Genomic DNA, 21534 nt, shown 5'->3' on the forward strand with positions numbered 1-21534 from the left:
ACCATGTTAATCTCACGTTGTCATGTGTGAATGCAAACAAACGTGTGATCAATTGTTTATTTTGTTCATTTTATACATTTATTATAAACTAATACTATGGTGCAAAGTTTTGATTCCAATATCATTGACTTTTCATCAATGATTGATTTTGCCATATGCTATATGGCATCAATTTATCATCCCATATTATTAGTTGATTTTGCGATATTTATCTCCTAATTTCTCAATATTAATTTTTAGTCAAATTTATGCTCGCTGTCATTTGAGTTTTCCATATTTGTGCTTCTAAGTTTTAAAGTGTGCATTTCGTTGTTCTTTTTTCTCTCTTCGAATTTGTGTTTAACTACGTTAGAAATTGTCCACATTTTTGCCCACATTTTTGTTAGCTGTCCATAACATTGTTAGGGTTCTTCTTCCTATTATTCATCTTTATATTCATCAAGTTAAAAATAAAAATTCGTATTGGTTCACTAATCAACTTTCATCATCTTCATCCATATTATCTTCTTTTAAAATGAAATTTAGAAAACTCGATCCAAATTAATTTTTTTAGGTTCTTCAAACCCATAAAATTCAAACCATTGCAGCATAATACCAAGAGATGATGTTTCCTACATAATCGTTCCTAGTGAATTTTAAGAAAAATTTTCAGCATGAATGTAACAAATCCAGTTTCAAGAAGAGCTTCACTAATAGCGGCGTTGCCGTTGTCAGGACCCTAGACCGGGGTTCAGACTTTTTAATTTCATAATTTTTTTATTAAAAATTGCAAATGTTTACTTTTAGATTTTTTTGTCCAAAAGTAGGCACCCTATTTTATATTAAAATATATGCTTATTAACTATCGATTGTTTTCGTAAAATACAACGATTAAAGTAGAATACAAAGTATTAATTTAGAGGTAGAAATAAAGAAGAGAAATGTTAAAGAGTGTCTCTAGGACATTGGATAAGAGGATAAAAATAGAAACATTGTATTGAAAAATTGTAAAAAGTGATAAATTTAAATTTTTAAAAATCAAAATGTTGTTGAATGCAATGCAAACGTTCAACTTTTTGTTTTCTTAACTAGTGCCCTAACGACACTTGTTAGGATAACCCAATAAAGAAATGTCTCAAATAAAAGTAGAAATGATTATGTAATGTCAAACTTGAAGCTATGGTCAAAATAATCACCATTGCCTAGTGTGTACGTCTTAAATCTTAAGATGATTCCATTATTTGTGTTCGATCCCTCCCATAAGGTTTTTTTTTCCAGTGATTTAAAAAATATTAATAATATGGAAAAGTTAAAGAAATTAAATATATTAAATCAAATCAAATAAAACGAAAAAAAGAAAAAAGAAAAGATACATACACTTGGTCAGTGTTGAACAACAAAGGTTGCCCAATGTTGTGCAACAAAAGTAGTCGGACAAGGATAGAAAGTTGGATACTAGGTGCATGCGTGTGGTAGAAGTGCAACTTTTACAGTCACAAAAGAGAGGTGATGCAACGAAGGGTGCAAGGGTAATGTTTGAGGGTGTTTAGACTAGAAAAACAGTAGGATTATTGTGGTAATTCCAAATGGTTGAGGGGGTTTAGCTGCATCCCCCAGATAATAGGTGGCTCCGCCCGTAACCATTGGTATAAAAAATCGAGGGAACTGTTTTGGATTTGGTCTAAAATCCAAAATCCTTATCACGTAAGGCCTAAACACCCAGAGGCCCAATCCGTCAAGACTCTTTTCAACCTTGGATTCCAACCGTTCTTTAACCTTTCAACAACCGGTTACGATTCGCCAAAGCGTTGATGAAGCTCCGTCCACAACGGATCCTCCAGTCACTTCCCAATGGCTCCTTTTTGGTGCCTATAAAAAGAATCATTCACTGCAATACAAGGTTCACAATTTCTATCCACTTAATACCTCTCATTCTTTGCTCTCTTACTGACCTAAACGTCGTAGTGCTTTCAGATCCCATCCTCCAACACCAATCTCGACAGCAGCTGTTCAATCTCGGTCAATTGACCTTAATCACGTAAGATTAAGAGCAATGGGTGAAACTTGGTGACAAAAATATCCCTTTTCCATGCCCAAACTGTGGTCAGGAAGAAAAGAGTAAATATTTGGTTTGAATCTTCCAAACAGGAAAATAACTACAACCAAAGGTCTAGGGGCATTAGGCTGCACATGGATTTCAAAACCGAAGTATTTATTGAGAGTTACGAGCACTAGGCTCCTTAATTGTTCCTATTTCTACTCCTTTCATTTGGTTTTTCTTGGGATAATTAAGATTTTAATTGTTCCTATTTTAAGCCCTATAAACTCATATCATATTTTTGTTACTTGTAAGCTCTCAATTCAAATCTGGAAAAAGCTTGGGCTATGGGATTGTATTCAACCACACATTATGTATGTTGATTGAATGATGGATCTCTTTTTTATTGTTGCTAATAAATCGTCAAATTTGCATCAAAGTACGCGGTGCATGATTATGTGGAGCATCTAGAGAAGCCAAAATCTTCAATTATCAGAGAAAGTCATCGAGAGTGCATCTGCAGTTTGACATATAGCGGCTACTTACCTTCAGCAATGACAATGGGCGAATTTTAATGGTTGGAAGGCCAGCTGATATAAACTGGACAAAACATCCAACGGAGAAGCTAAAATGTAATATGGATGCGTAATAAGGTCAACATTGGTATATGTTATGCACCCAGGCTCGCAGTAAAAGAAGGCAAAGTGTGCGTTTTATTGCAAACTATCCAAAGTATTGGTGTTATGGAAGCAGACTACGTTACTTTTGAGTTTGATTCTAAATTAATGGTGGATAGATAAGTAATAATAGATAGCGTTACTTCAGTTTTGGTTTCATTATTTAAGATTGTATTTCGTCTTTGTCTGTTCTTTGCCCAAACTCATTGGTTGAGTTCGTTTTGGTTTCATTATTTAAGATTGTATTTCGTCTTTGTCTGTTCTTTGCCCAAACTCATTGGTTGAGTTCACTAGGAGCAAACTGATGTGGTGGCCAATTAGTTAGCAAAGGTGGTTGTATCTATGGCTAATCCCCGAGTTTTTTATTTTATGCATGCTTGTACTTTTCATGCCATCGTAAGATTGATATATTGATATGTGATAAATTTGTTTCCTTCGCACACAAAAAAATGATAAGTAGTCATATTGAAATGTTGACATAAAATAATTCATCTCCAAGTCTCCATCATGGACAGACTTACAGCAGGGTTGACGGTTTTTAATTTTTGTCAAAAAAGTTCCAGTATGTGTAAGAATAATTATTTTGGGTAGTCACCAAAACTTACTTCCACTTATCAGAATCACGAATATTTGGCAATTGTCGGCATTTCACATTTGAAGTTTTGTTTCAAGTTCAATATAAGAAAATTGAAGCTTGGGCCACCCAATCTAAAGAGGGTCCATGGATGGATAATCTAATAAGAAAATAGTAATGCCAGGACAGCAATAAGAATAAGAACATAACACACAAAGCTAAATATTTTCATAAATGCTATCTCCTTGCTAATGCAAGTTAGTTGTTCATTGGCGAAAGTGTTTCAAGTACTACCACACAACGATTTTATTCACCTATCCAGCCATATTCTAAAGATTCTAAATTCCAAACCATACTGAAACCAGGTAAACTGACTCGAATAGCAAAATGCAAACAGACTCGAATTAGAAAATGGTTTGTTCATATGACCCTTCAAGCATCAGTAGTTGCATGCTTTGTTATTGCTGCTTGCAGCTGCTCCTTCTGAGCACCAACAACCTTGTCCACAAGTTTTCCTTCTTTCAAGAACAGGAATGTTGGCATAGCATCAACTGCCCACTCCTCAGCAACAGTCTGAAGAGATTAATGTAAGTTAATTGCAGAATTCTTGGTTAAAGAAAAAGAAATCGTAAAGCTTTAGGACTTAATATTAAAAACAATAATAATGTCATGTGGTAAATTTTGATACGCTCACCTTCAATTCATCAACATCAACCTTGAGGAAGGTGACATTGGGCAGCTTTTTAGCAATCTCTGCCAAAATTGGGGCAATGAAACGGCACGGGCCACACCAAGAAGCGGTGAAATCAACTACAATCTGTCAATGTGACTTCTTTTCAGTACTTTGAACTTGTTTAAAATTAAGTGGTGAAAAATCAAGAATTTTAAGGAATCACAAATTATACCGAAGAGGCTACAATATTCAATAACAAGAGTTAAAACACAAAACTAATAAAAGTTCTAAAACAAAGATTTGACATAAGGTTAGATGAAGATTGCATGCCAGTAATCATTGAAGATTAAGTGTCAGGAAATACTGTAAGTTCAGGTTGGTTTACCGTTAAAAAGTAATTTGCTGAAGTTGATATGAAATAACAGCTGGTTTGTTGAAAATGTTTTAAGATAAAGAGAACGGAAAATGAACAGAACAATTCAAATTGTCAAACAATACAAAAGACGAAGCACTGACCCTTATTTGTACTAATATTAGACTCCAAATTCTAAACTAAGTATCAAACTAAGAACAAATTACAATAACAACAACCAAGCCTTATGGGGCTAAGAACAAATATTGAATAAATAACAGAATCAAAATTAACTTAGACAAAGCATTAGCCCTTATTTATACTAATATGAAAACTAACAAATTACCCTAATGAGCAAATTTTGTCTCCCAACAATATTCACTTAATCCTCATTTCTTAAAATTTCAACAATCAAATCATATCATCAGTTTCCTCTAACTTAAAACCCTTAAATCCCAACACGTTTTGGTCACTGTTATGAGCAAAAAATCACTTTTTAGATTCAATGAATAACTTATGTTTTTGGTCAGTAATACTAATATTGACCAGATGCATGAGTTGTTCAATGAACCGAAAAAGTTGACAAACAGAATAGATTAACCATTTTAAACATTCTTTTGCTCAAAATATTTCATTCATAAAAAAATAATCTCAAACCCTCTCTCCATCTTCTAAACCCGAAGTTCTAAGCTATGAAATGTTCAAATCGTTTCATATCAAATTTAAACCCTATGCACTCAATCATTATTTAGTGTCATCCAATTGAAGGATTAAATTCACACATCAACAATACCAGAATAATAATAATAATCAATAGTAAAATTGATAAATCCCTAACAATTAGATCCCTAAACTAAGGAAATGGAAAACCCTAGTGCGGTTTTAATTTCGAATTAAAAACGTAAAAAGAAAAGAAAGAGTAATTACGAACCAGTTTCTTGGATCCATTTCCCTTCTCGAGGTGTTCCTTCCAAGCCTCCACAGTGTGAACTCCGATCACTTGTCCCTCTTCTGCGGCCATTTTTCTCTTTCTTCGTACAAATTACGCTTTTGCTTTCAAATGTATCTGATCCTAACTTGAAGCCCGATGCTTCTTATATACTCGGTAAGAAAATACGTTACACGCGTTCCCTGTGTTGTCCACATTTACGTGTCACATTCTCATTTGTCAAAGCTTGTAGTCGTCATCACCCATGTCATTTTTAATTCTCTTTTTTTTTTTGTTGAAGGAAGGTCATTTTTAATTCTAAAGTTTGGGCCAAAAATTTCGGTGGGCCGAAGACAATGAATCGGACCTTAATATCATACTCCATTCATTCATCAAATAGAAATGAATCGAGATATTCACTTTAGCAATTTTAGTAATAAAGACATCTCTCCTAAAAGGAAACATGTTTTGATGAGTATTGTTTTTAGTTAAAATGAGCCTTCCGATTTTAAATACACACATGATGACTTTGTTAGGGATACTCATTTATATATGTTTAGTTGGCGGGATGTGAAGAAGCAGACATTTGTGAACTTTTTGTCTAGTTCTTAAGATTGAAGATCGACACTTAAATCAATATATATTTTGGTGTACGAGTGGGTAAGAGAGAAGTATGTATGTGTGGACTTGATTGGGGTTTTCCCTTCTAGAATTGGGGACCATGACTTTTACGACAAAATAATCAATCTCATAGTTGCGTCAAACAAACATGGGAATCAACATTAAGGACCCAAAAAAAGGTCTCGTACTGATACTGCTGAGGAGGGTGATCACGGTAAGGAAGGGCAGCAAGCTGGAGCTGTCTACAACAATCCAGTTTTTGAAAATAAAACGGCGGGACCTGGTAGCCAGGCCCGCCGAGAGCCATGAGTATCGTAGCATGGAATTGCCGAGGCTTGGGAAACCTGCGCGTAATTCCTAAAATTAAATTCCTTGTTCGGTATTATAAACCGGATATCCTATTTCTGTCTGAAACTATTGTTGAAAGTAATAAAATCGAGGAATTTCGTTATCTTTTGGGTTATGATTCTTGTTTTGCACCTAATAGAATTAGTAGAGGTGGAGGCATCGCTTTATTTTGGCGTAACACGGTTAATTGTAGTATTATTAATTACTCGAATAACCATATTAGTGCTAAAATTGAAGAGGGCGGTGGTATGGACTGGATGTTCACAGGTTTCTATGGGTATCCAGAAACTGCTAGAAGAAGAGACTCATGGAATTTTATTCGGGGTCTTGCTAGACAAATAAGTTTACCTTGGTGTTTGATGGGGGACTTTAATGATATCCTTCACGCTGATGAAAAGAAAGGGAGGGCTACAAGACCTAACTGGCTTATCAGAGGGTTCCGTCAAGCCATTCAAGATGCTGGGCTTATTGATGTTCATATGGAAGGGTACCCTTTTACTTGGTTCAAAAGCTTAGGCACTCCTCGTGCTGTGGAGGAAAAGTTAGATCGAGCTTTAGTATCCAATTCTTGGATGCATTTATTTCCCAATGCAAAGCTAGAAAATCTTGTTGCTCCATCCTCTGATCATTTCCCGATTTTGTTAGACAAAACTCCTGTGACTCGCAACAACAGAGTTGTGAGAACTTTCAAATTTGAGAACGCTTGGAGAGTAGAGGAAGGGGTGTTTGATGTTGTTCGAGATAGCTGGCTGGGTAGTGCAGGGAGTAATGTTACTAACAAGCTTTCAAACTGTGCGGAGGATCTAAAGCATTGGAGTAAAACTCATTGCAACAAGCTTCAGGTTGATATAGAAAATTGTAGAAAACAACTCAGCAGAAGTCGCTCTATTCATGGAATTCAGGATGGCGCTTACTTTGATAATTTGCGGCAAAAACTTAATCATTTGTTGTATCAAGAGGACATGTATTGGAGGCAGAGAGCGAAAACTCATTGGTATCGGGATGGAGACCTGAATACAAAATTCTTCCATGCAGCGGCAACTTCCAGGAAAAAGGTAAACAAGATTTTGTCTCTTGAAACTGAAGAAGGAATTCGTACTACGGATGAAGTTGGAATGCGTTCCATTGCAAAGAACTATTTTGAAGAACTATTTGCTGGCCAGGAAAGTGTACGTTCTCCTGTTATTGGTATGTTGAATCAGGTGATCGATACTGAAGATAACACACAGTTAACTGCACCTTTTTGCATAGAAGAATTCAAAGAAGCTATGTTTTCTATGCATCCTGACAAATGTCCGGGCCCTGATGGTTTCAATCCGGGATTTTATCAGCATTTCTGGTCCATTTGTAGTGAGGATATTTTCAATGAATGTTGTCAGTGGATGAACGTAGGTCAATTTCCTCCTTCGTTAAATTCTACAAACATAGCACTCATTCCTAAAGGTAATGAACAGAAGACGATGAAGGATTGGAGACCTATAGCTTTGTGCAATGTCCTTTACAAGTTGCTTTCAAAGGTCCTTGCTAATCGACTAAAGAAAATTCTACACAAATGTATTGCCGATTCACAGTCAGCTTTTGTTCCTGATAGGTCCATCCTGGACAATGCATTAGTGGCCATCGAATTGGTTCATTACATGAAGACAAAGACAAAAGGAAAAGAAAAAAGTGTGGCATTGAAATTGGATATAAGCAAGGCTTATGACAGAATTGACTGGGCTTATCTCCAGGATGTTTTGCGAAAGATGGGCTTCTCAGAGAAATGGATCAAGTGGATCATGATGTGTGTTGAAACGGTTGATTACTCCGTAATATTGAATAAAGAAACTGTTGGTCCTATTATTCCAGGTCGAGGTCTAAGACAAGGAGATCCGTTGTCACCTTACCTCTTTATACTCTGTGCTGAAGGATTATCGGCGTTAATCAGAAACGCTGAAAGTAGAGGGGACATACAAGGAGTTCGTGTCTGTCGTATTGCTCCAAGAGTATCTCACCTTCTCTTTGCTGATGACTGTTTCTTGTTCTTTCAAGCTAATGAGCAACAGGCGAATGTTATGAAGCAAATCTTGAATCAATATGAGGAGGCATCAGGGCAAGCTATTAGCCTTCCCAAGTCGGAGATCTTCTACAGCAGGAATGTTGAAGAACCACTTCGACAATCTATAACTACCATTTTGGGAGTTAGAGCAGTTTTAGGAACTGGGAAATATCTTGGTCTACCCTCAATGGTAGGACGCAGCAAAAAAGCAACGTTCAGTTTCATTAAGGACAGAGTTTGGCAAAAGATTAGCAGTTGGAGTAGTAAATGTTTGTCCAAGGCAGGTAGAGAAGTCATGATCAAGTCGGTCCTACAAGCTATTCCTTCCTATGTTATGAGCATATTTAGGTTACCGAATTCACTCCTGGATGAAATAGAGAAGATGATGAATACTTTTTGGTGGGGTCATGGTGGCTCAAGCAACAGAGGTTTGAACTGGCTATCATGGGAAAAACTATCTGTCCACAAGAATAATGGTGGAATGGGTTTCAAAGACTTAGCAGCTTTTAATGTGGCAATGCTTGGCAAGCAAGGGTGAAAGCTACAAACTAATTCAGAAAGCCTCGTCTCAAGGATCTTCAAAGCCAGGTACTATCCTAATTGTACCTATCTAGATGCAAAGCCGGGTCATAATCCAAGTTTTGTTTGGAGAAGTATTTTTGAAGCAAAAGTGGTAGTTAGACAAGGAGCGAGATGGAAGATAGGTTCAGGGTTTAATATTCCCATTCTTAGTGAGCCATGGATAGGCTCAGGTCTCAGTATTCCACCTGTGGGGGATGACATGTTGGACCTCTGATAGGAGATTGGCAAGTGCACCAATAACTATCGAAGTAGTAAAAATATCGTTCCCACGAGGACTGTTTTTAACTTCAATTATTCAATTTCGTTATAAAAGTAGGATGTATAAAAGTTTATTTTGTTTTGCCACTAGGCAGTAGATTTGGTTTGATTTTAAGAAATCAAATAAAAAAGTAAAGATTTGATTAAGAAAATAGGAGAGAGATGAGATCAGGTCTTCGAATCCTCTATGTTTCCCCTAATTGGTTACTGCACCTATTATTACTAATGATTCTCTAGTTTCACGATAGTTAACAAATTAGCCCTAATCAATCCCTTGAGTTAGGACCCTCTTTTTAAACTACAGCCCCTAATTCCTTAGGTGGTCTAATAATCATCAAAGGTTTAAGCACGTTAACCTAATATCACTAACAAACGATTATCCATTCCTAGACTAACCATGTTTATTAGAACAATTCAATTAGGTCTAAGTCGAAAGCTATGGTCAGTAGTCATTCGATCTCACAAAATCATGTTTATATTTGATCAGGATATAAAAAGCAGTAAGAACAATTGAATTGAATGAAAACTAGAATATCATTAATAAGTAATAGAGTTTCACAGCAACATATGATCAATTAGGGTTACATAGGTTCATCTCCGACCTAATCTCTAAGAGATTTAGCTACTCATAATTGAGTTTACAAATAGCATAATCAATGAAAGAATTAAAACATACATAAACTGGGTTAGAGATGATGAAATCCTCTCCGCTGCAGCCTTCTGGGTGTTAAAATCGCACTTTCGTTCTCCAAAATCGTAACCCTTGTTCTTCAGATTGAGTGCAGTATTTATAGAAGTCATGGGCCTGACCCATCAAAATCGCGCCGCGCCTTGTTAATTGGCGTGCCGCGATTTCCCCTTTACAGGAAGTGTGTATTTTTGCTTCAAAAATCGCAGCACGGCTTGAAATTGGCGTGGCGCGATTTCCTTCGAACAGACTTCAAATTTTAAGCTTTTTGCACTCCAGAACAGTAAAAATTGCATGAGAACTCTATCAAAATGTCACAATAAGTCCCTAATATTACGTAATGACAGAATGTCATCACAACCCCAAACTTAAACCATTCCTTGTCCTCAAGGAATTTGCTTGCAACAGTGACAAACGACAGTAAAATAACAGTTACCTGACAAAACGATAGTACCCAAAAGTTCATTCTCCTTCTAGCTAAAGATGAGCTAGTTTGACTTGTTCGCATCCACCAATTCACAACTCCACGCAACAATTTGAAATAGGGTTCTACCAGTCGACATGCAGGTCTACATATTACCATATGCTTGAAAAGTTTCTAAACATCAATCAAAGTCAATATCATTACACACTTTTGAGGTCTTTAGGGTTATAACGGGGCTTAGGTGAAAGGTGGGATATATTTGGATAAGTAGGCTACACAAAATTTGAGTTAGGCATTCCTACGGAAGTTAAAGCACAAAGTTCAATCCTTCATTCATTCACCTTGTGGAAATACAATCAATGCAAAGGTACTAGAGAACATTTTTAACATTTAGGGACACTCGAGTTTGAAGTTACTCGGATTTTAGATGTTTTGTCCCTTTTTCATCATTCAATTTCTTTTTTTTTTTTTTTGATACACCATTTTTGTGTATATATTGCATGACAATTTCATATTTCTTTCATTTTTTTGTTCTCTTATTCTCTAGTACCCCCACCCCAAACTTAGTTGGTTGCAAATTCCAATAGCAACCCCAAACTTAATCTTTAGCAACATTCTACAATGCCTTAACTCAGAAATTCATTAAGGGACAAGTCCTAAAAGTCTCTAGGCTTGTAATGTAGTTTGTCACCGAACAAAAAGTTCTAATCCTACCGGCTCACAATTGGTTAAGAAAGGATAAATTCAATCAATATCAGGGTAGGCTTCAAAAAGGCTCACAGGACCAAGCACTTTTGCCTCAGTGTGTAATTGACAAAGACCAATCAATAATAGAGAAACAATGCAAGTTCTAGAAATGTAGTTGCATGGAAAACTAATCTAAATATAAGTAAATTGAAAAACAAGATTTGGCAATGAACCTTATGGCTGAGATTTCTGGGAGTATGTGACTACCTAGCAACGCCGTACACTTCGCCTTTGAATCAAGTCACCCCTCCTTTAGAACTTTTGGAACACCGTTTCATCAAACAACTGTTACTAAACTGGAATAGGTCACATGAAACAAAACAAATTCATTAATAAAACAAGTGCAGGAGCAATTACAATAGGGAAATAAGTTCAATGGACTTCGACATTAAAAAGAAAATAAAAAGAAACTACATCAAAAGAAAAATGACTGAAAAATAAAATACAAAGCAGAAAATGCTAATCCATCAGTAGATCAGCCCATGTCTTGATCATCATCCGAGTGTCCAGCCCCCGGTTTCCTCAATCCTTCAAAGATGTCATCCCCTTGATCTTGCTCGGTGTTATTGAAATCATCAGTGATTTCCCTCCTCATGCGCAACCCATACTCTTCTTGATGTGTAAAATATTGCTCCATGCGCTCACGGGAGCCTCCAAACCTCTCATAAGACCCACGAATCGGACCCATATGCAATTGAGCCTCCGCAGCAAACGCAGCTGAGAACCTAGGACGGTTCACCCACAGCTGGTCCGAAGTCTCATTCATCCAATTAGCTTGCACATGCATGAATTCCTCAAGCTTTGGATGAAGAGGAGCATAACCCCCTTGGCTACTACTCCCTCCTTGCTCCATTTGTTGTTGCCTTGCTGCCTCCCTCTCTCTCTCCTTGATGTAGCCTTCATATTTCTTGACAAACCCATCCATGACCGAGTCGGTGATCGGCTTCATATTGCTTGTGTTGAGATCACTATCATAAGCCGGCACCAACTGTTGTTCACACAACCAATTAATTAAGCTTCCATGTCCCAATTGTGTGGTGTTCCCGGTTGCTAGATCATGAAGACTATTGGCCAAGAGGCGGCCAATATCTATAGGGTGCCCCTTGATGATGGCATAGGCAGCAAGCACCCTCTTGAGAGGAATTTCAGAAGTGCAAGATGCACTCTCAAGAGTCTGGACCACATATGATACCCACGCCTTGGGTACCGGCAGCATCTCCGCATAGGTAAGCATCCGGGACTTTTTCCAAGTCGACCCAGGCCTACACATGGTGGTGATGATCTCATCAAAAGTATCCTCCGTAATAGCAAATCTCTCCCTCCTTAATTTTTCAACCCAACACTCCTCCGGTGCTTGAACATTCAGCCATGCGTTGAGAGCATCCGGGCTGAAGTCAATGTACTTTCCTCGAACAAAAGATTGAAAGGGTGTATCGGACACCCTTGCATTTGCAAAGAATTCGACGATCACCGTTTTGTTGTTTGCCTCGTCGATCATCTCATTCAATCTCGTCCACCCCCTCCTTCGTATTTCAGACTCAAAGAAAGGATATTTCACAAGTTTTGTGAAATCAAACTTCCTCTCCCCTATGACTTCAAAACTCTTCATAGATTGATGGAACTCCTGGGCTAGGTCATTGATGAAATGGATGGCGTTTTCGGGTGGTTCGGATGCGGCACGGGGGCGTTTGGATTTGCTTGTGGATGGCTTGGGGTTGGTGGCTTTCTTTGAGCGGGTGTTTCTTTGGTTGGAGGCCATTTGTGGTTTGGGAAGATGGTGAATGGAAAGTTTTGTGAAGTTTGGGAAAGTTTTGAATGATTGTGGTTTGATGGTGGTTTGGATTGATGAATTTGTGATTGGGATTTTGGTTTGATGATGGTTAGGAGGTGAATATTGAGATGAAGATGAAGAGAATTCGTGAATGGAAGTTTAGGGAAGTTTTGATAGAGAAAGGTAGGAAGAATGGAATGAAAATGATGATGAACAGTGAAGAATTTATAGTGCTGTAGGGGCAAAATCGCGGCACGCCAATTTGCAAGGCGCGGCGCGATTTTGTGTGTAACGGCTAGTAACGGGCAAATTTCTAACGGTAGGGAAGTTTGGTGGGTTTGTAACGGCTAGTTTTTGCAACGGTTAGTCAACTTTCAAGCAAAATCGCGCTGCGGCCAATTACAAGGCGCGACGCGATTTCTTTAAAACAGGGAGAGTGTTCTCCTGTTCTTCAAAATCGCGGCACGCCAATTTGCACAGAGCGGCGCGATTTTGAGCAACAGGGAGTGTGTTTTTGCTTTCTCAGGCCAAAAAATTTTTTGTTTTCTTGAAAAATGCCTGAGTTCCTTTACGTTCTGAAAATTTTTGAGGAGAGAATCATGCAAGACATCAGTACCTTGCATGATTTTCTTGGCAAGAGGTATATTTGAGCAAATTTCTAAAACTTTCCTGCCTTGTATTAAAAGAAAAGAAAAATATTTTTGTGTTTTTGTTTTTGAAAGCAATAAAATCATACCTGAAAAATAAATAGTGGGTTGCCTCCCACTCAGCGCTTCTTTATCATCACTAGCTTGACTGATGACCATCCCTAAGGATTAGTTGATGTGGCTCCCTCTTCATTGTTTGGGAGTCCTCCTTCACGGTACCGTTTCAGCTTTTGTTCCTTACCCTTGAAAGTTCCTTGTGCACCAGACTTCTTGATGTCTATAGCTTCATCAACAGGCTTGTTTCTTGCCATCCCTTCGTCACAGTACCTCCTAATTCTTTCCAAAGTATCAGAGAGAGTTGAATGCATACACCATCGAAAAGCAGCCGGCCCATTACGCATCCCACAGGGAATCCTTCTATAAGCCAATTTACCACCTGGACCAGTGGTAGTAGTCTTTATTTCATTTTTACCAATTGCCAATCCCCCATACTTGTTGTCACGGATGTCTCCTGATGATTGTTGGTGCATCTGTTCTTTGCTTACTTCCAGTTGCTTAACACCCTCTATCTTTCCAACATCTTCAATCACTTCTTGTCTGTCTATAGATTCCACACTTTCCACCTCCTTAGATTGAATAAGTAGAGATTCAAGGGTTTTATCTTCGACTGTTTCTTCCACAACGTCAATCCGGTAACATTTGGGATTCTCATCTTGGTGCTTCATTGCCTCAAAGATATTGAAGACTACCTGCTCCTTATGGAACCTCAACATTAGCTCTCCACGTTCAACATCAATCAAAGCACGACCAGTTGCAAGGAAAGGTCTTCCTAGAATGAGTGGCATGTCTTCATCTTCAGCCATGTCTAGGACCACAAAGTCTGCTGGGAACACCAAGTCATTAACCTTGACTAGCACATCTTCAAGTATACCGAAAGGATAAGAGATTGACCGATCAGCTAAAGTAATGGTCATTCTTGTTGGTTTTGGTTCCCCACACTTAAGCTTCTTCATCATTGAAAGAGGCATCAGATTTATACTTGCTCCCAAGTCACATAAAGCTCTTCCAATGTCTACCGGTCCAATTGAACAAGGGATAGTAAAAGCACCAGGATCCTTCAGCTTAGGTGGCAGCTTCTTTTGAAGAATAGCACTACAATTCTCAGAAAGTGCTATGTTCTCATCATCCTTAGGCTTCCTTCTTTTGGTTAACAAGTCTTTCATGAACTTAGCATACAACGGCATTTGATCAAGAGCTTCACCGAAAGGAATATTTACCTGAAGTTGTGAGAAAAGTTGCATGAACTTCTTGAATTGGCCTTTATCCTTTTCTTTCTTCTTCGAAAGGTGAGGGTATGGAAGCTTCACATATGATGGAATAACCTGTGGTTTGTTTCCATCTTTCAAAATTTGACTCTTCGACTTCCTCAAGATTGAATCTTCATCAATTAATCTCTCACTTTTTTCTCCCTCTATTTTTTTCTTCCTTTCGTTTTCAACTTCTCCATGATCATTTTCTTTTTCAACTACACCCTCATCATTCTTTTCAACTACATCATTCTCCTCCACCTCAACTACTTCATCAACCTTCTTTGGAGCTTTTGGAACTAAAGGTGTCAAAACCTTTTTGCTCCTCAGTTCAATAGCATTACAAGACTCATTCTTAGGGTTATCTTTAGTGTTACCTGAGAATCCGCCTTTGTTTTGTTCAGCCAACTGCTTAGCTAATTGCCCCAGTTGAGTTTCAAGCATCTTCCTAGAAGCTTCATTGTTCTTTCTTTCAGCTTCTTGACTCTTCTTCATCTCTTCAAAGTTGCCTTGAGTCATCTTCATGAAGTTCATCATAGTTTCCTCAAGAGCGGATGGCTTCCTTTGTTGTTGTTGTTGAGGAGTTAGCATCTGAGAGTTCAAAGCATTGTTGTTTGAGTAGCTTAGATTTGGATGCTTATTAATGCCTGAATTGAAGTATTGATTCTGCCTTTGATATCCTCCCATGAAGTTAGCTTCTTCACTTGATCCTTCCGGAACACATTCACCGTTTGGATGTTCTTCACCACATAAGTCACATTTGATTGCAGCCACTTGTTGTTGCTTATGAGCCAAAGTGAAGCCTTGAAACTCCTTAGTTAGAGCTTCAATTTGTTTGTTCATAGCTGCTTGGTTAGCAAGGATAGCAGTTTGTTCACTCATCCCAAACACTCCTCTTTCTTTCTTTTTAGCTTGATCACGATACTCATTGCCAGCCATGTTTTCAATTAGAGCTTGAACTTCATGATCAGTTTTACTTTTGAGACTACCTCCCGCGGAAGCATCTAAGAACATTCGAGTGTTTGGTGTTACCCCCTCAGTGAAGATTTGGAGGTATTGCTTCTCGGTGAACTCATGATTAGGGCATCTCTTGAGAAGCAAATTGAATCGCTCCCAAGCATCATACAATGATTCACCTTCTCCTTGCTTGAAGTTAGAGATCTCCATCTTCTTGTCCCAATACTTAGACATAGGGAAGTATTTCTCCAAGAACTTCAGCTCTAACTCTTCCCATGTTTGGACAGTCCCGTTTGGAATTGTTAGCAACCAATCTTTTGCTCTTCCCGTCAAGGTGAAAGGAAACAGCCTTAGCTTCTTTTGTGCTTCAGTCACGGTGGCTGGTTGCACACAAAACTCACAGGTTTCAGCAAAACGGCTCAAGTGTTCATGAGGACTCATAGCTTCAGTCCCATCGAATTGCTTGTCCCTCAAACCATTGAGGACAGTTGTCTTGATGTCGAACGCTACGGGGTTAGCTGGTTGAAAAGTGTGGGTCAGTTGACCGCGATGAGTGGCTAACCCGTAGTCTCCAAGCTTAGGTCTTGGTGGTACAACTCCTTCTCCTTCCATCGTTGCAGATTTAGGAGAAGAATTTGTTTCAGATTCACTTGAGAGTTGCTCCGGTACTTGTTCTCGAACACCCGGTGGAACGGATTGAGCTAACCTTTGCGATCGGACAGCTTTCCGAAGTGCTCTAGCAGTTCTTTCAATCTCCGGATCGTACTCTAAGTCGTCAGAGCTCTGTTTACCTCGCATAAACAGCAAAATACCTTAGTAGCACTGCACAACGCAAAGTAATCAAGTGAATATGAAAACAGAAAAATAAAAATAAAAAAAAACAGAAAATTAAATTGCAAAAACCCTAAATTATAACGTAATTGCCTTGTTGAAATAATTCAACAGTCCCCGGCAACGGCGCCAAAAACTTGATAGGAGATTGGCAAGTGCACCAATAACTATCGAAGTAGTAAAAATATCGTTCCCACGAGGACTGTTTTTAACTTCAATTATTCAATTTCGTTATAAAAGTAGGATGTATAAAAGTTTATTTTGTTTTGCCACTAGGCAGTAGATTTGGTTTGATTTTAAGAAATCAAATAAAAAAGTAAAGATTTGATTAAGAAAATAGGAGAGAGATGAGATCAGGTCTTCGAATCCTCTATGTTTCCCCTAATTGGTTACTGCACCTATTATTACTAATGATTCTCTAGTTTCACGATAGTTAACAAATTAGCCCTAATCAATCCCTTGAGTTAGGACCCTCTTTTTAAACTACAGCCCCTAATTCCTTAGGTGGTCTAATAATCATCAAAGGTTTAAGCACGTTAACCTAATATCACTAACAAACGATTATCCATTCCTAGACTAACCATGTTTATTAGAACAATTCAATTAGGTCTAAGTCGAAAGCTATGGTCAGTAGTCATTCGATCTCACAAAATCATGTTTATATTTGATCAGGATATAAAAAGCAGTAAGAACAATTGAATTGAATGAAAACTAGAATATCATTAATAAGTAATAGAGTTTCACAGCAACATATGATCAATTAGGGTTACATAGGTTCATCTCCGACCTAATCTCTAAGAGATTTAGCTACTCATAATTGAGTTTACAAATAGCATAATCAATGAAAGAATTAAAACATACATAAACTGGGTTAGAGATGATGAAATCCTCTCCGCTGCAGCCTTCTGGGTGTTAAAATCGCACTTTCGTTCTCCAAAATCGTAACCCTTGTTCTTCAGATTGAGTGCAGTATTTATAGAAGTCATGGGCCTGACCCATCAAAATCGCGCCGCGCCTTGTTAATTGGCGTGCCGCGATTTCCCCTTTACAGGAAGTGTGTATTTTTGCTTCAAAAATCGCAGCACGGCTTGAAATTGGCGTGGCGCGATTTCCTTCGAACAGACTTCAAATTTTAAGCTTTTTGCACTCCAGAACAGTAAAAATTGCATGAGAACTCTATCAAAATGTCACAATAAGTCCCTAATATTACGTAATGACAGAATGTCATCAACCTCCAATCCTTTTCGGCAGGTCATCTTATTGATCAGGAAGTTAAAGCCTGGAATGAACCGTTGATTCGAAATTTGTTTGCAAATGACACGGCACAAAGTATTTTGAATACTCCTCTACATAACCAAGTACAGACGGATACATTAATCTGGAAAGCGGAGAGGAATGGGCAATATTCAGTGAAAAGTGCTTATAGGATTTGTATTGAAGAGGTCATAAATAATGATCATCTGCGTAAGCCTGGGTTTTGGAGTGGTATATGGCGGTTGAAAGTTCCTCCCAAAGTTAAAAATTTGGTATGGAGAATATGTAGAGACTGTTTTCCGACTCGGGCGAAGCTGCGAAGCAGGGGTGTAAATTGCCCCTCAGAGTGTGTCAGATGCGACGATCCCCACGAAGATAGTTATCATATATTGTTTCACTGCCAATCAGCTATTGAGGTCTGGCAAGCAGCCAACCTTTGGCACCTTATCTCCCCATCCTTGGTCCAGTACGATAATGCTCCTGATATCATTTTTAACTTACTACAACATTTGACTGCAGCACAAATTGAGAAATTAGTGTCTGTAATTTGGAGTATTTGGAAAGCCAGGAATCTTAAGCTTTGGCAACAGGTGTCAGATTCGACATTTACTATTCTGGAAAGAGCAAGACACTTGCTAGAAGGTTGGAGAAGTGCTAATAGCAAACAAACCCTCAATCAGAGGTCTTCTCATAATAATGGGAATGTTAATCATAGTTGGAGGAAACCGAGAAGCGGTAGATACAAATGTAATATTGATGCATCTTTTCCACACAATTCGAATAGAGTCGGGCTAGGAATGTGCATTCGTGACTCTGATGGTAATCATATCCGCTCAAAAACCATTTCGTTCACTCCAGCTTGTTCCATAGATGTTGGAGAAGCTCTGGGATTACATCACGCGATTCGGTGGATTTATGAACTTCAAATACCAAATGTTGATTTCAAGGTTGATTCTAAAAGGGTTGCCGATTACTTCAACAAAGGCCGTGGAGATGTCACCGAATTTGGATCTATTATGGATAGTAGTAGACAATTTTGTAATTCTTACTTAACAAACTCTCATGTTGAGTTTATTAGGAGGCAAGCAAATGAGGTTGCTCATACTTTAGCCAAGGCAGCCCCATCTACAACTGGCTTCCAGATCTTTGATGATATTCCTACATGTATTGTTAATTTGATTCTTAATGAAATGGTATAAGTTATTTTCTCTCAAAAAAAAAACATTAAGATTGATATTTTTGACTTCATAGCTTCAAATGTTATTGGTATTTTAAAGAGTTCAAAAAATCATGTATTATAATACAAATAGAAAGGTACCTTTCTATCAATATCCGAAATGAATTAATCTTGCATTTGCTTAAAAAAAAGATCATGTTATATCCTCTTAGGTCCATAGACTATTATGTCTAAAATGATTGATTTTAGTATCCAAAAAAAAATTAACGACACTACTTATTTTTTGATTGTCAGTAACTTTATGTGGAAAATGTTAACTAGTATTCTAAGGGTATTGATTAAGCATCCAAAATAAGTAAGTTTTAATAAAAAAGTTGTGTAATTATTCCTTAATCAATGTCCTAAGGCACTCGTTAACGAGATCCTTTTTATATTAATCAAGCAAATGTAAATAATTCCAATTCAACATAAAAAAAAAAAAAAAAAAATTGAATTCAATGATGGATGGAGATTCCCACGTCACGTGGAATATCTAGAACCACGTGCTTAATCCATATTATTATCATCTCATCTCATCCACAAAAATCTGTCTTGAGCTCTCAAACCCGAAGGGATATTTCCAACATCTTCATCTATGTAATAATTTTTCATTTCAGTGGCTTAGCAAGTTGGAGTGTGACTGTTGACAGTCACACAGCATTTTAGACACATAATTGAATTAGAGAGTGATTGAGAATGGTAAATGACTAAGTGGAATCAGTAGCAACCACACATTCACAAAATTAACCTATACTTTCTCCAATTAATTCTATTCCTTGTTCTTTCTCTCTGTCTCCTAAATTTTGCTTTGTAAAATGGCATTCCCAATTCCACAGCTTATCCATTCCTCAAATTCACCTTTGTTAAATCTCACTCCACTCTCCTTAAACCCTAAAATCTTTCAATCCTCAACACCTACTCCGCCGCCGCATCTAAATGTTCTCCACCACTCTCGCCGCCGTAACTCTAACTCCCTTCTCCGATGTTCGGCGTCTTCTTTTCCGGAGAAGCACCACGCTAACTCTCCCAACTCCGACGATGTAACAGAACTCCCTTTGTTCCCTCTTCCTCTGGTTCTCTTTCCCGGAGCAATCCTCCCTCTCCAGATCTTCGAGTTTCGCTACCGCGTCATGATGCACACGCTCCTCCAAACCGATCTCAGATTCGGCGTCATCTACAACGACGCCGTTACCGGATTATCTGAAGTCGGTTGCGTCGGAGAAGTAATCAAACACGAAAGACTCGTCGATGATCGATTCTTCTTGATCTGCAAAGGTCAAGAACGATTCCGCATCACGAAAGTGGTTCGCACGAAACCTTATCTCGTCGCTCGTGTGGCGTGGCTTGAAGATAGACCTTCACCTTCTGCTGACGTGGATGTTGACGGTTTGGCGAACGAGGTGGAGACGTATATGAAAGACGTGATTCGGTTATCGAATCGATTAGGTGGAAAAGCAGAGAAAGAAGTTGGTGATTTGAGAAGGAACTTATTCCCAACGCCGTTTTCGTTTTTTGTTGGAAGCACTTTTGAAGGTGCGCCTAGAGAGCAACAAGCTTTGCTGGAATTGGAAGATACTGGTGCAAGATTGATGAGGGAAAAGGAAACTTTGAAGAATACGCTTAATTATCTATCTGCTGCTTCTGCTGTTAAAGATGTTTTTCCATCTTCATCTTCTCCTTCATCACCATCATCATGATGTATGGATTCAAATCAATAGAGATGCAAAGAGTTTAGTTCAAATACATGAAAGGTATTGTTTGCATCGATAATAGGGAAAAACTTGTAAATTCTCCCAAGTATAATTTTTCATATGCCTAATCAATCATCTCGTCTGGTTATTAATTTTGGAATATGCATTTTATTTCATATACAATACAGCAACTATTTTTCTTGATAATATGCATTGCTTATACAAAATCTGCTACTGTTCTTGGTTAATTTCTGGTTGTATTGTGTTACATGCATGTAATTAGTGTGTCTTGTGATGTGATAGCAATTCAATTCAACCAATATTCCTTATTTTTCAATTCTTGAGGATTTTCGTGATTCAATATGGTATATAAGAGTACCCAATAAAGATTCCATATTCTCCAATTCTTGAGAATTCTCTTGATTCAATTTAAACAATGGAATCGTGGTCCTCATCAAAACTGAAAGCAATTTTCCATAACTCGAACATGAATTACTATGAATGGTGGTCAAATCCACAATCATGCATTCATGCCTAGCATCATAGTATGGTGTGATGGATAAATGTTGGTTGTTTGATACTTTGATGTAATGCAACTTCTTTCCTGATTTGATGTGGGTCTGGAATCTACACTAGTACAGTTTTTATAGACAACTGTTAGTGGTTAACATACGAGGGGGGTGGAGAATTTATAAGCACAAGAGTTAGAATCTTAAATCTCGAACACAATACTCATTCATTTTCTTAACTTATATTATTGGGTTACACCTTCCAGAATTCGACACTGGTAGTTATGCTAGTGTTTTTTTATTGGTTGAGTGAAACATGTAGATTGTTACCCAGGAGGTCTTTGTACATTAATTGAAGATTCAACAAGTGTTTTGGTTGGTTGGCGTGATTTTACAGTCACTACATCTCATTTGGTTTGTTATT

General features: G+C 37.9%; 1 protein-coding gene, 1 long non-coding RNA gene and 1 other non-coding gene across 3 annotated transcripts; 2 read left to right on the plus strand and 1 right to left on the minus strand.

Moving 5' to 3' along the window:
• Positions 1-117: 117 nt before the first annotated feature.
• LOC146942917 (uncharacterized) lies at positions 118-3256 on the plus strand. Its single transcript, XR_015032896.1, has 2 exons — positions 118-2187; positions 2333-3256. It is a non-coding gene; the product is annotated as an uncharacterized LOC146942917 (long non-coding RNA).
• Positions 3257-3474: 218 nt separating this feature from the next.
• Positions 3475-5361, minus strand: LOC146942918 (thioredoxin H-type-like). Its single transcript, XM_085757024.1, has 3 exons — positions 5225-5361; positions 3963-4085; positions 3475-3841 (listed from the first exon to the last, which is right to left on the minus strand). The coding sequence occupies exons 1-3, from the start codon at positions 5312-5314 to the stop codon at positions 3701-3703; spliced, it is 354 nt and encodes a 117-aa protein (XP_085613150.1). The 5' UTR covers positions 5315-5361; the 3' UTR covers positions 3475-3700.
• A 10360-nt stretch (positions 5362-15721) lies between these two features.
• LOC146942919 (small nucleolar RNA R71) lies at positions 15722-15828 on the plus strand. The gene has a single exon (XR_015033776.1). It is a non-coding gene; the product is annotated as a small nucleolar RNA R71 (small nucleolar RNA).
• The last annotated feature ends 5706 nt before the right edge of the window (positions 15829-21534 follow it).

Source organism: Medicago sativa, chromosome 3 (assembly GCF_051527215.1).
Source record: "Medicago sativa cultivar Bolivia chromosome 3, Bolivia_mono, whole genome shotgun sequence".
Taxonomy (NCBI): domain Eukaryota; kingdom Viridiplantae; phylum Streptophyta; class Magnoliopsida; order Fabales; family Fabaceae; genus Medicago; species Medicago sativa.

Excerpts from the sequence above, each read along its gene's own strand:
- LOC146942918 (XM_085757024.1), bottom strand. The coding sequence starts at position 5,314 with ATGGCCGCAGAAGAGGGACAAGTGATCGGAGTTCACACTGTGGAGGCT. Across the intron at positions 4,086-5,224 it reads GAAATGGATCCAAGAAACTG|ATTGTAGTTGATTTCACCGC; the intron begins GTTCGTAATTAC and ends TCACATTGACAG. Across the intron at positions 3,842-3,962 it reads TTGATGTTGATGAATTGAAG|ACTGTTGCTGAGGAGTGGGC; the intron begins GTGAGCGTATCA and ends TAATCTCTTCAG.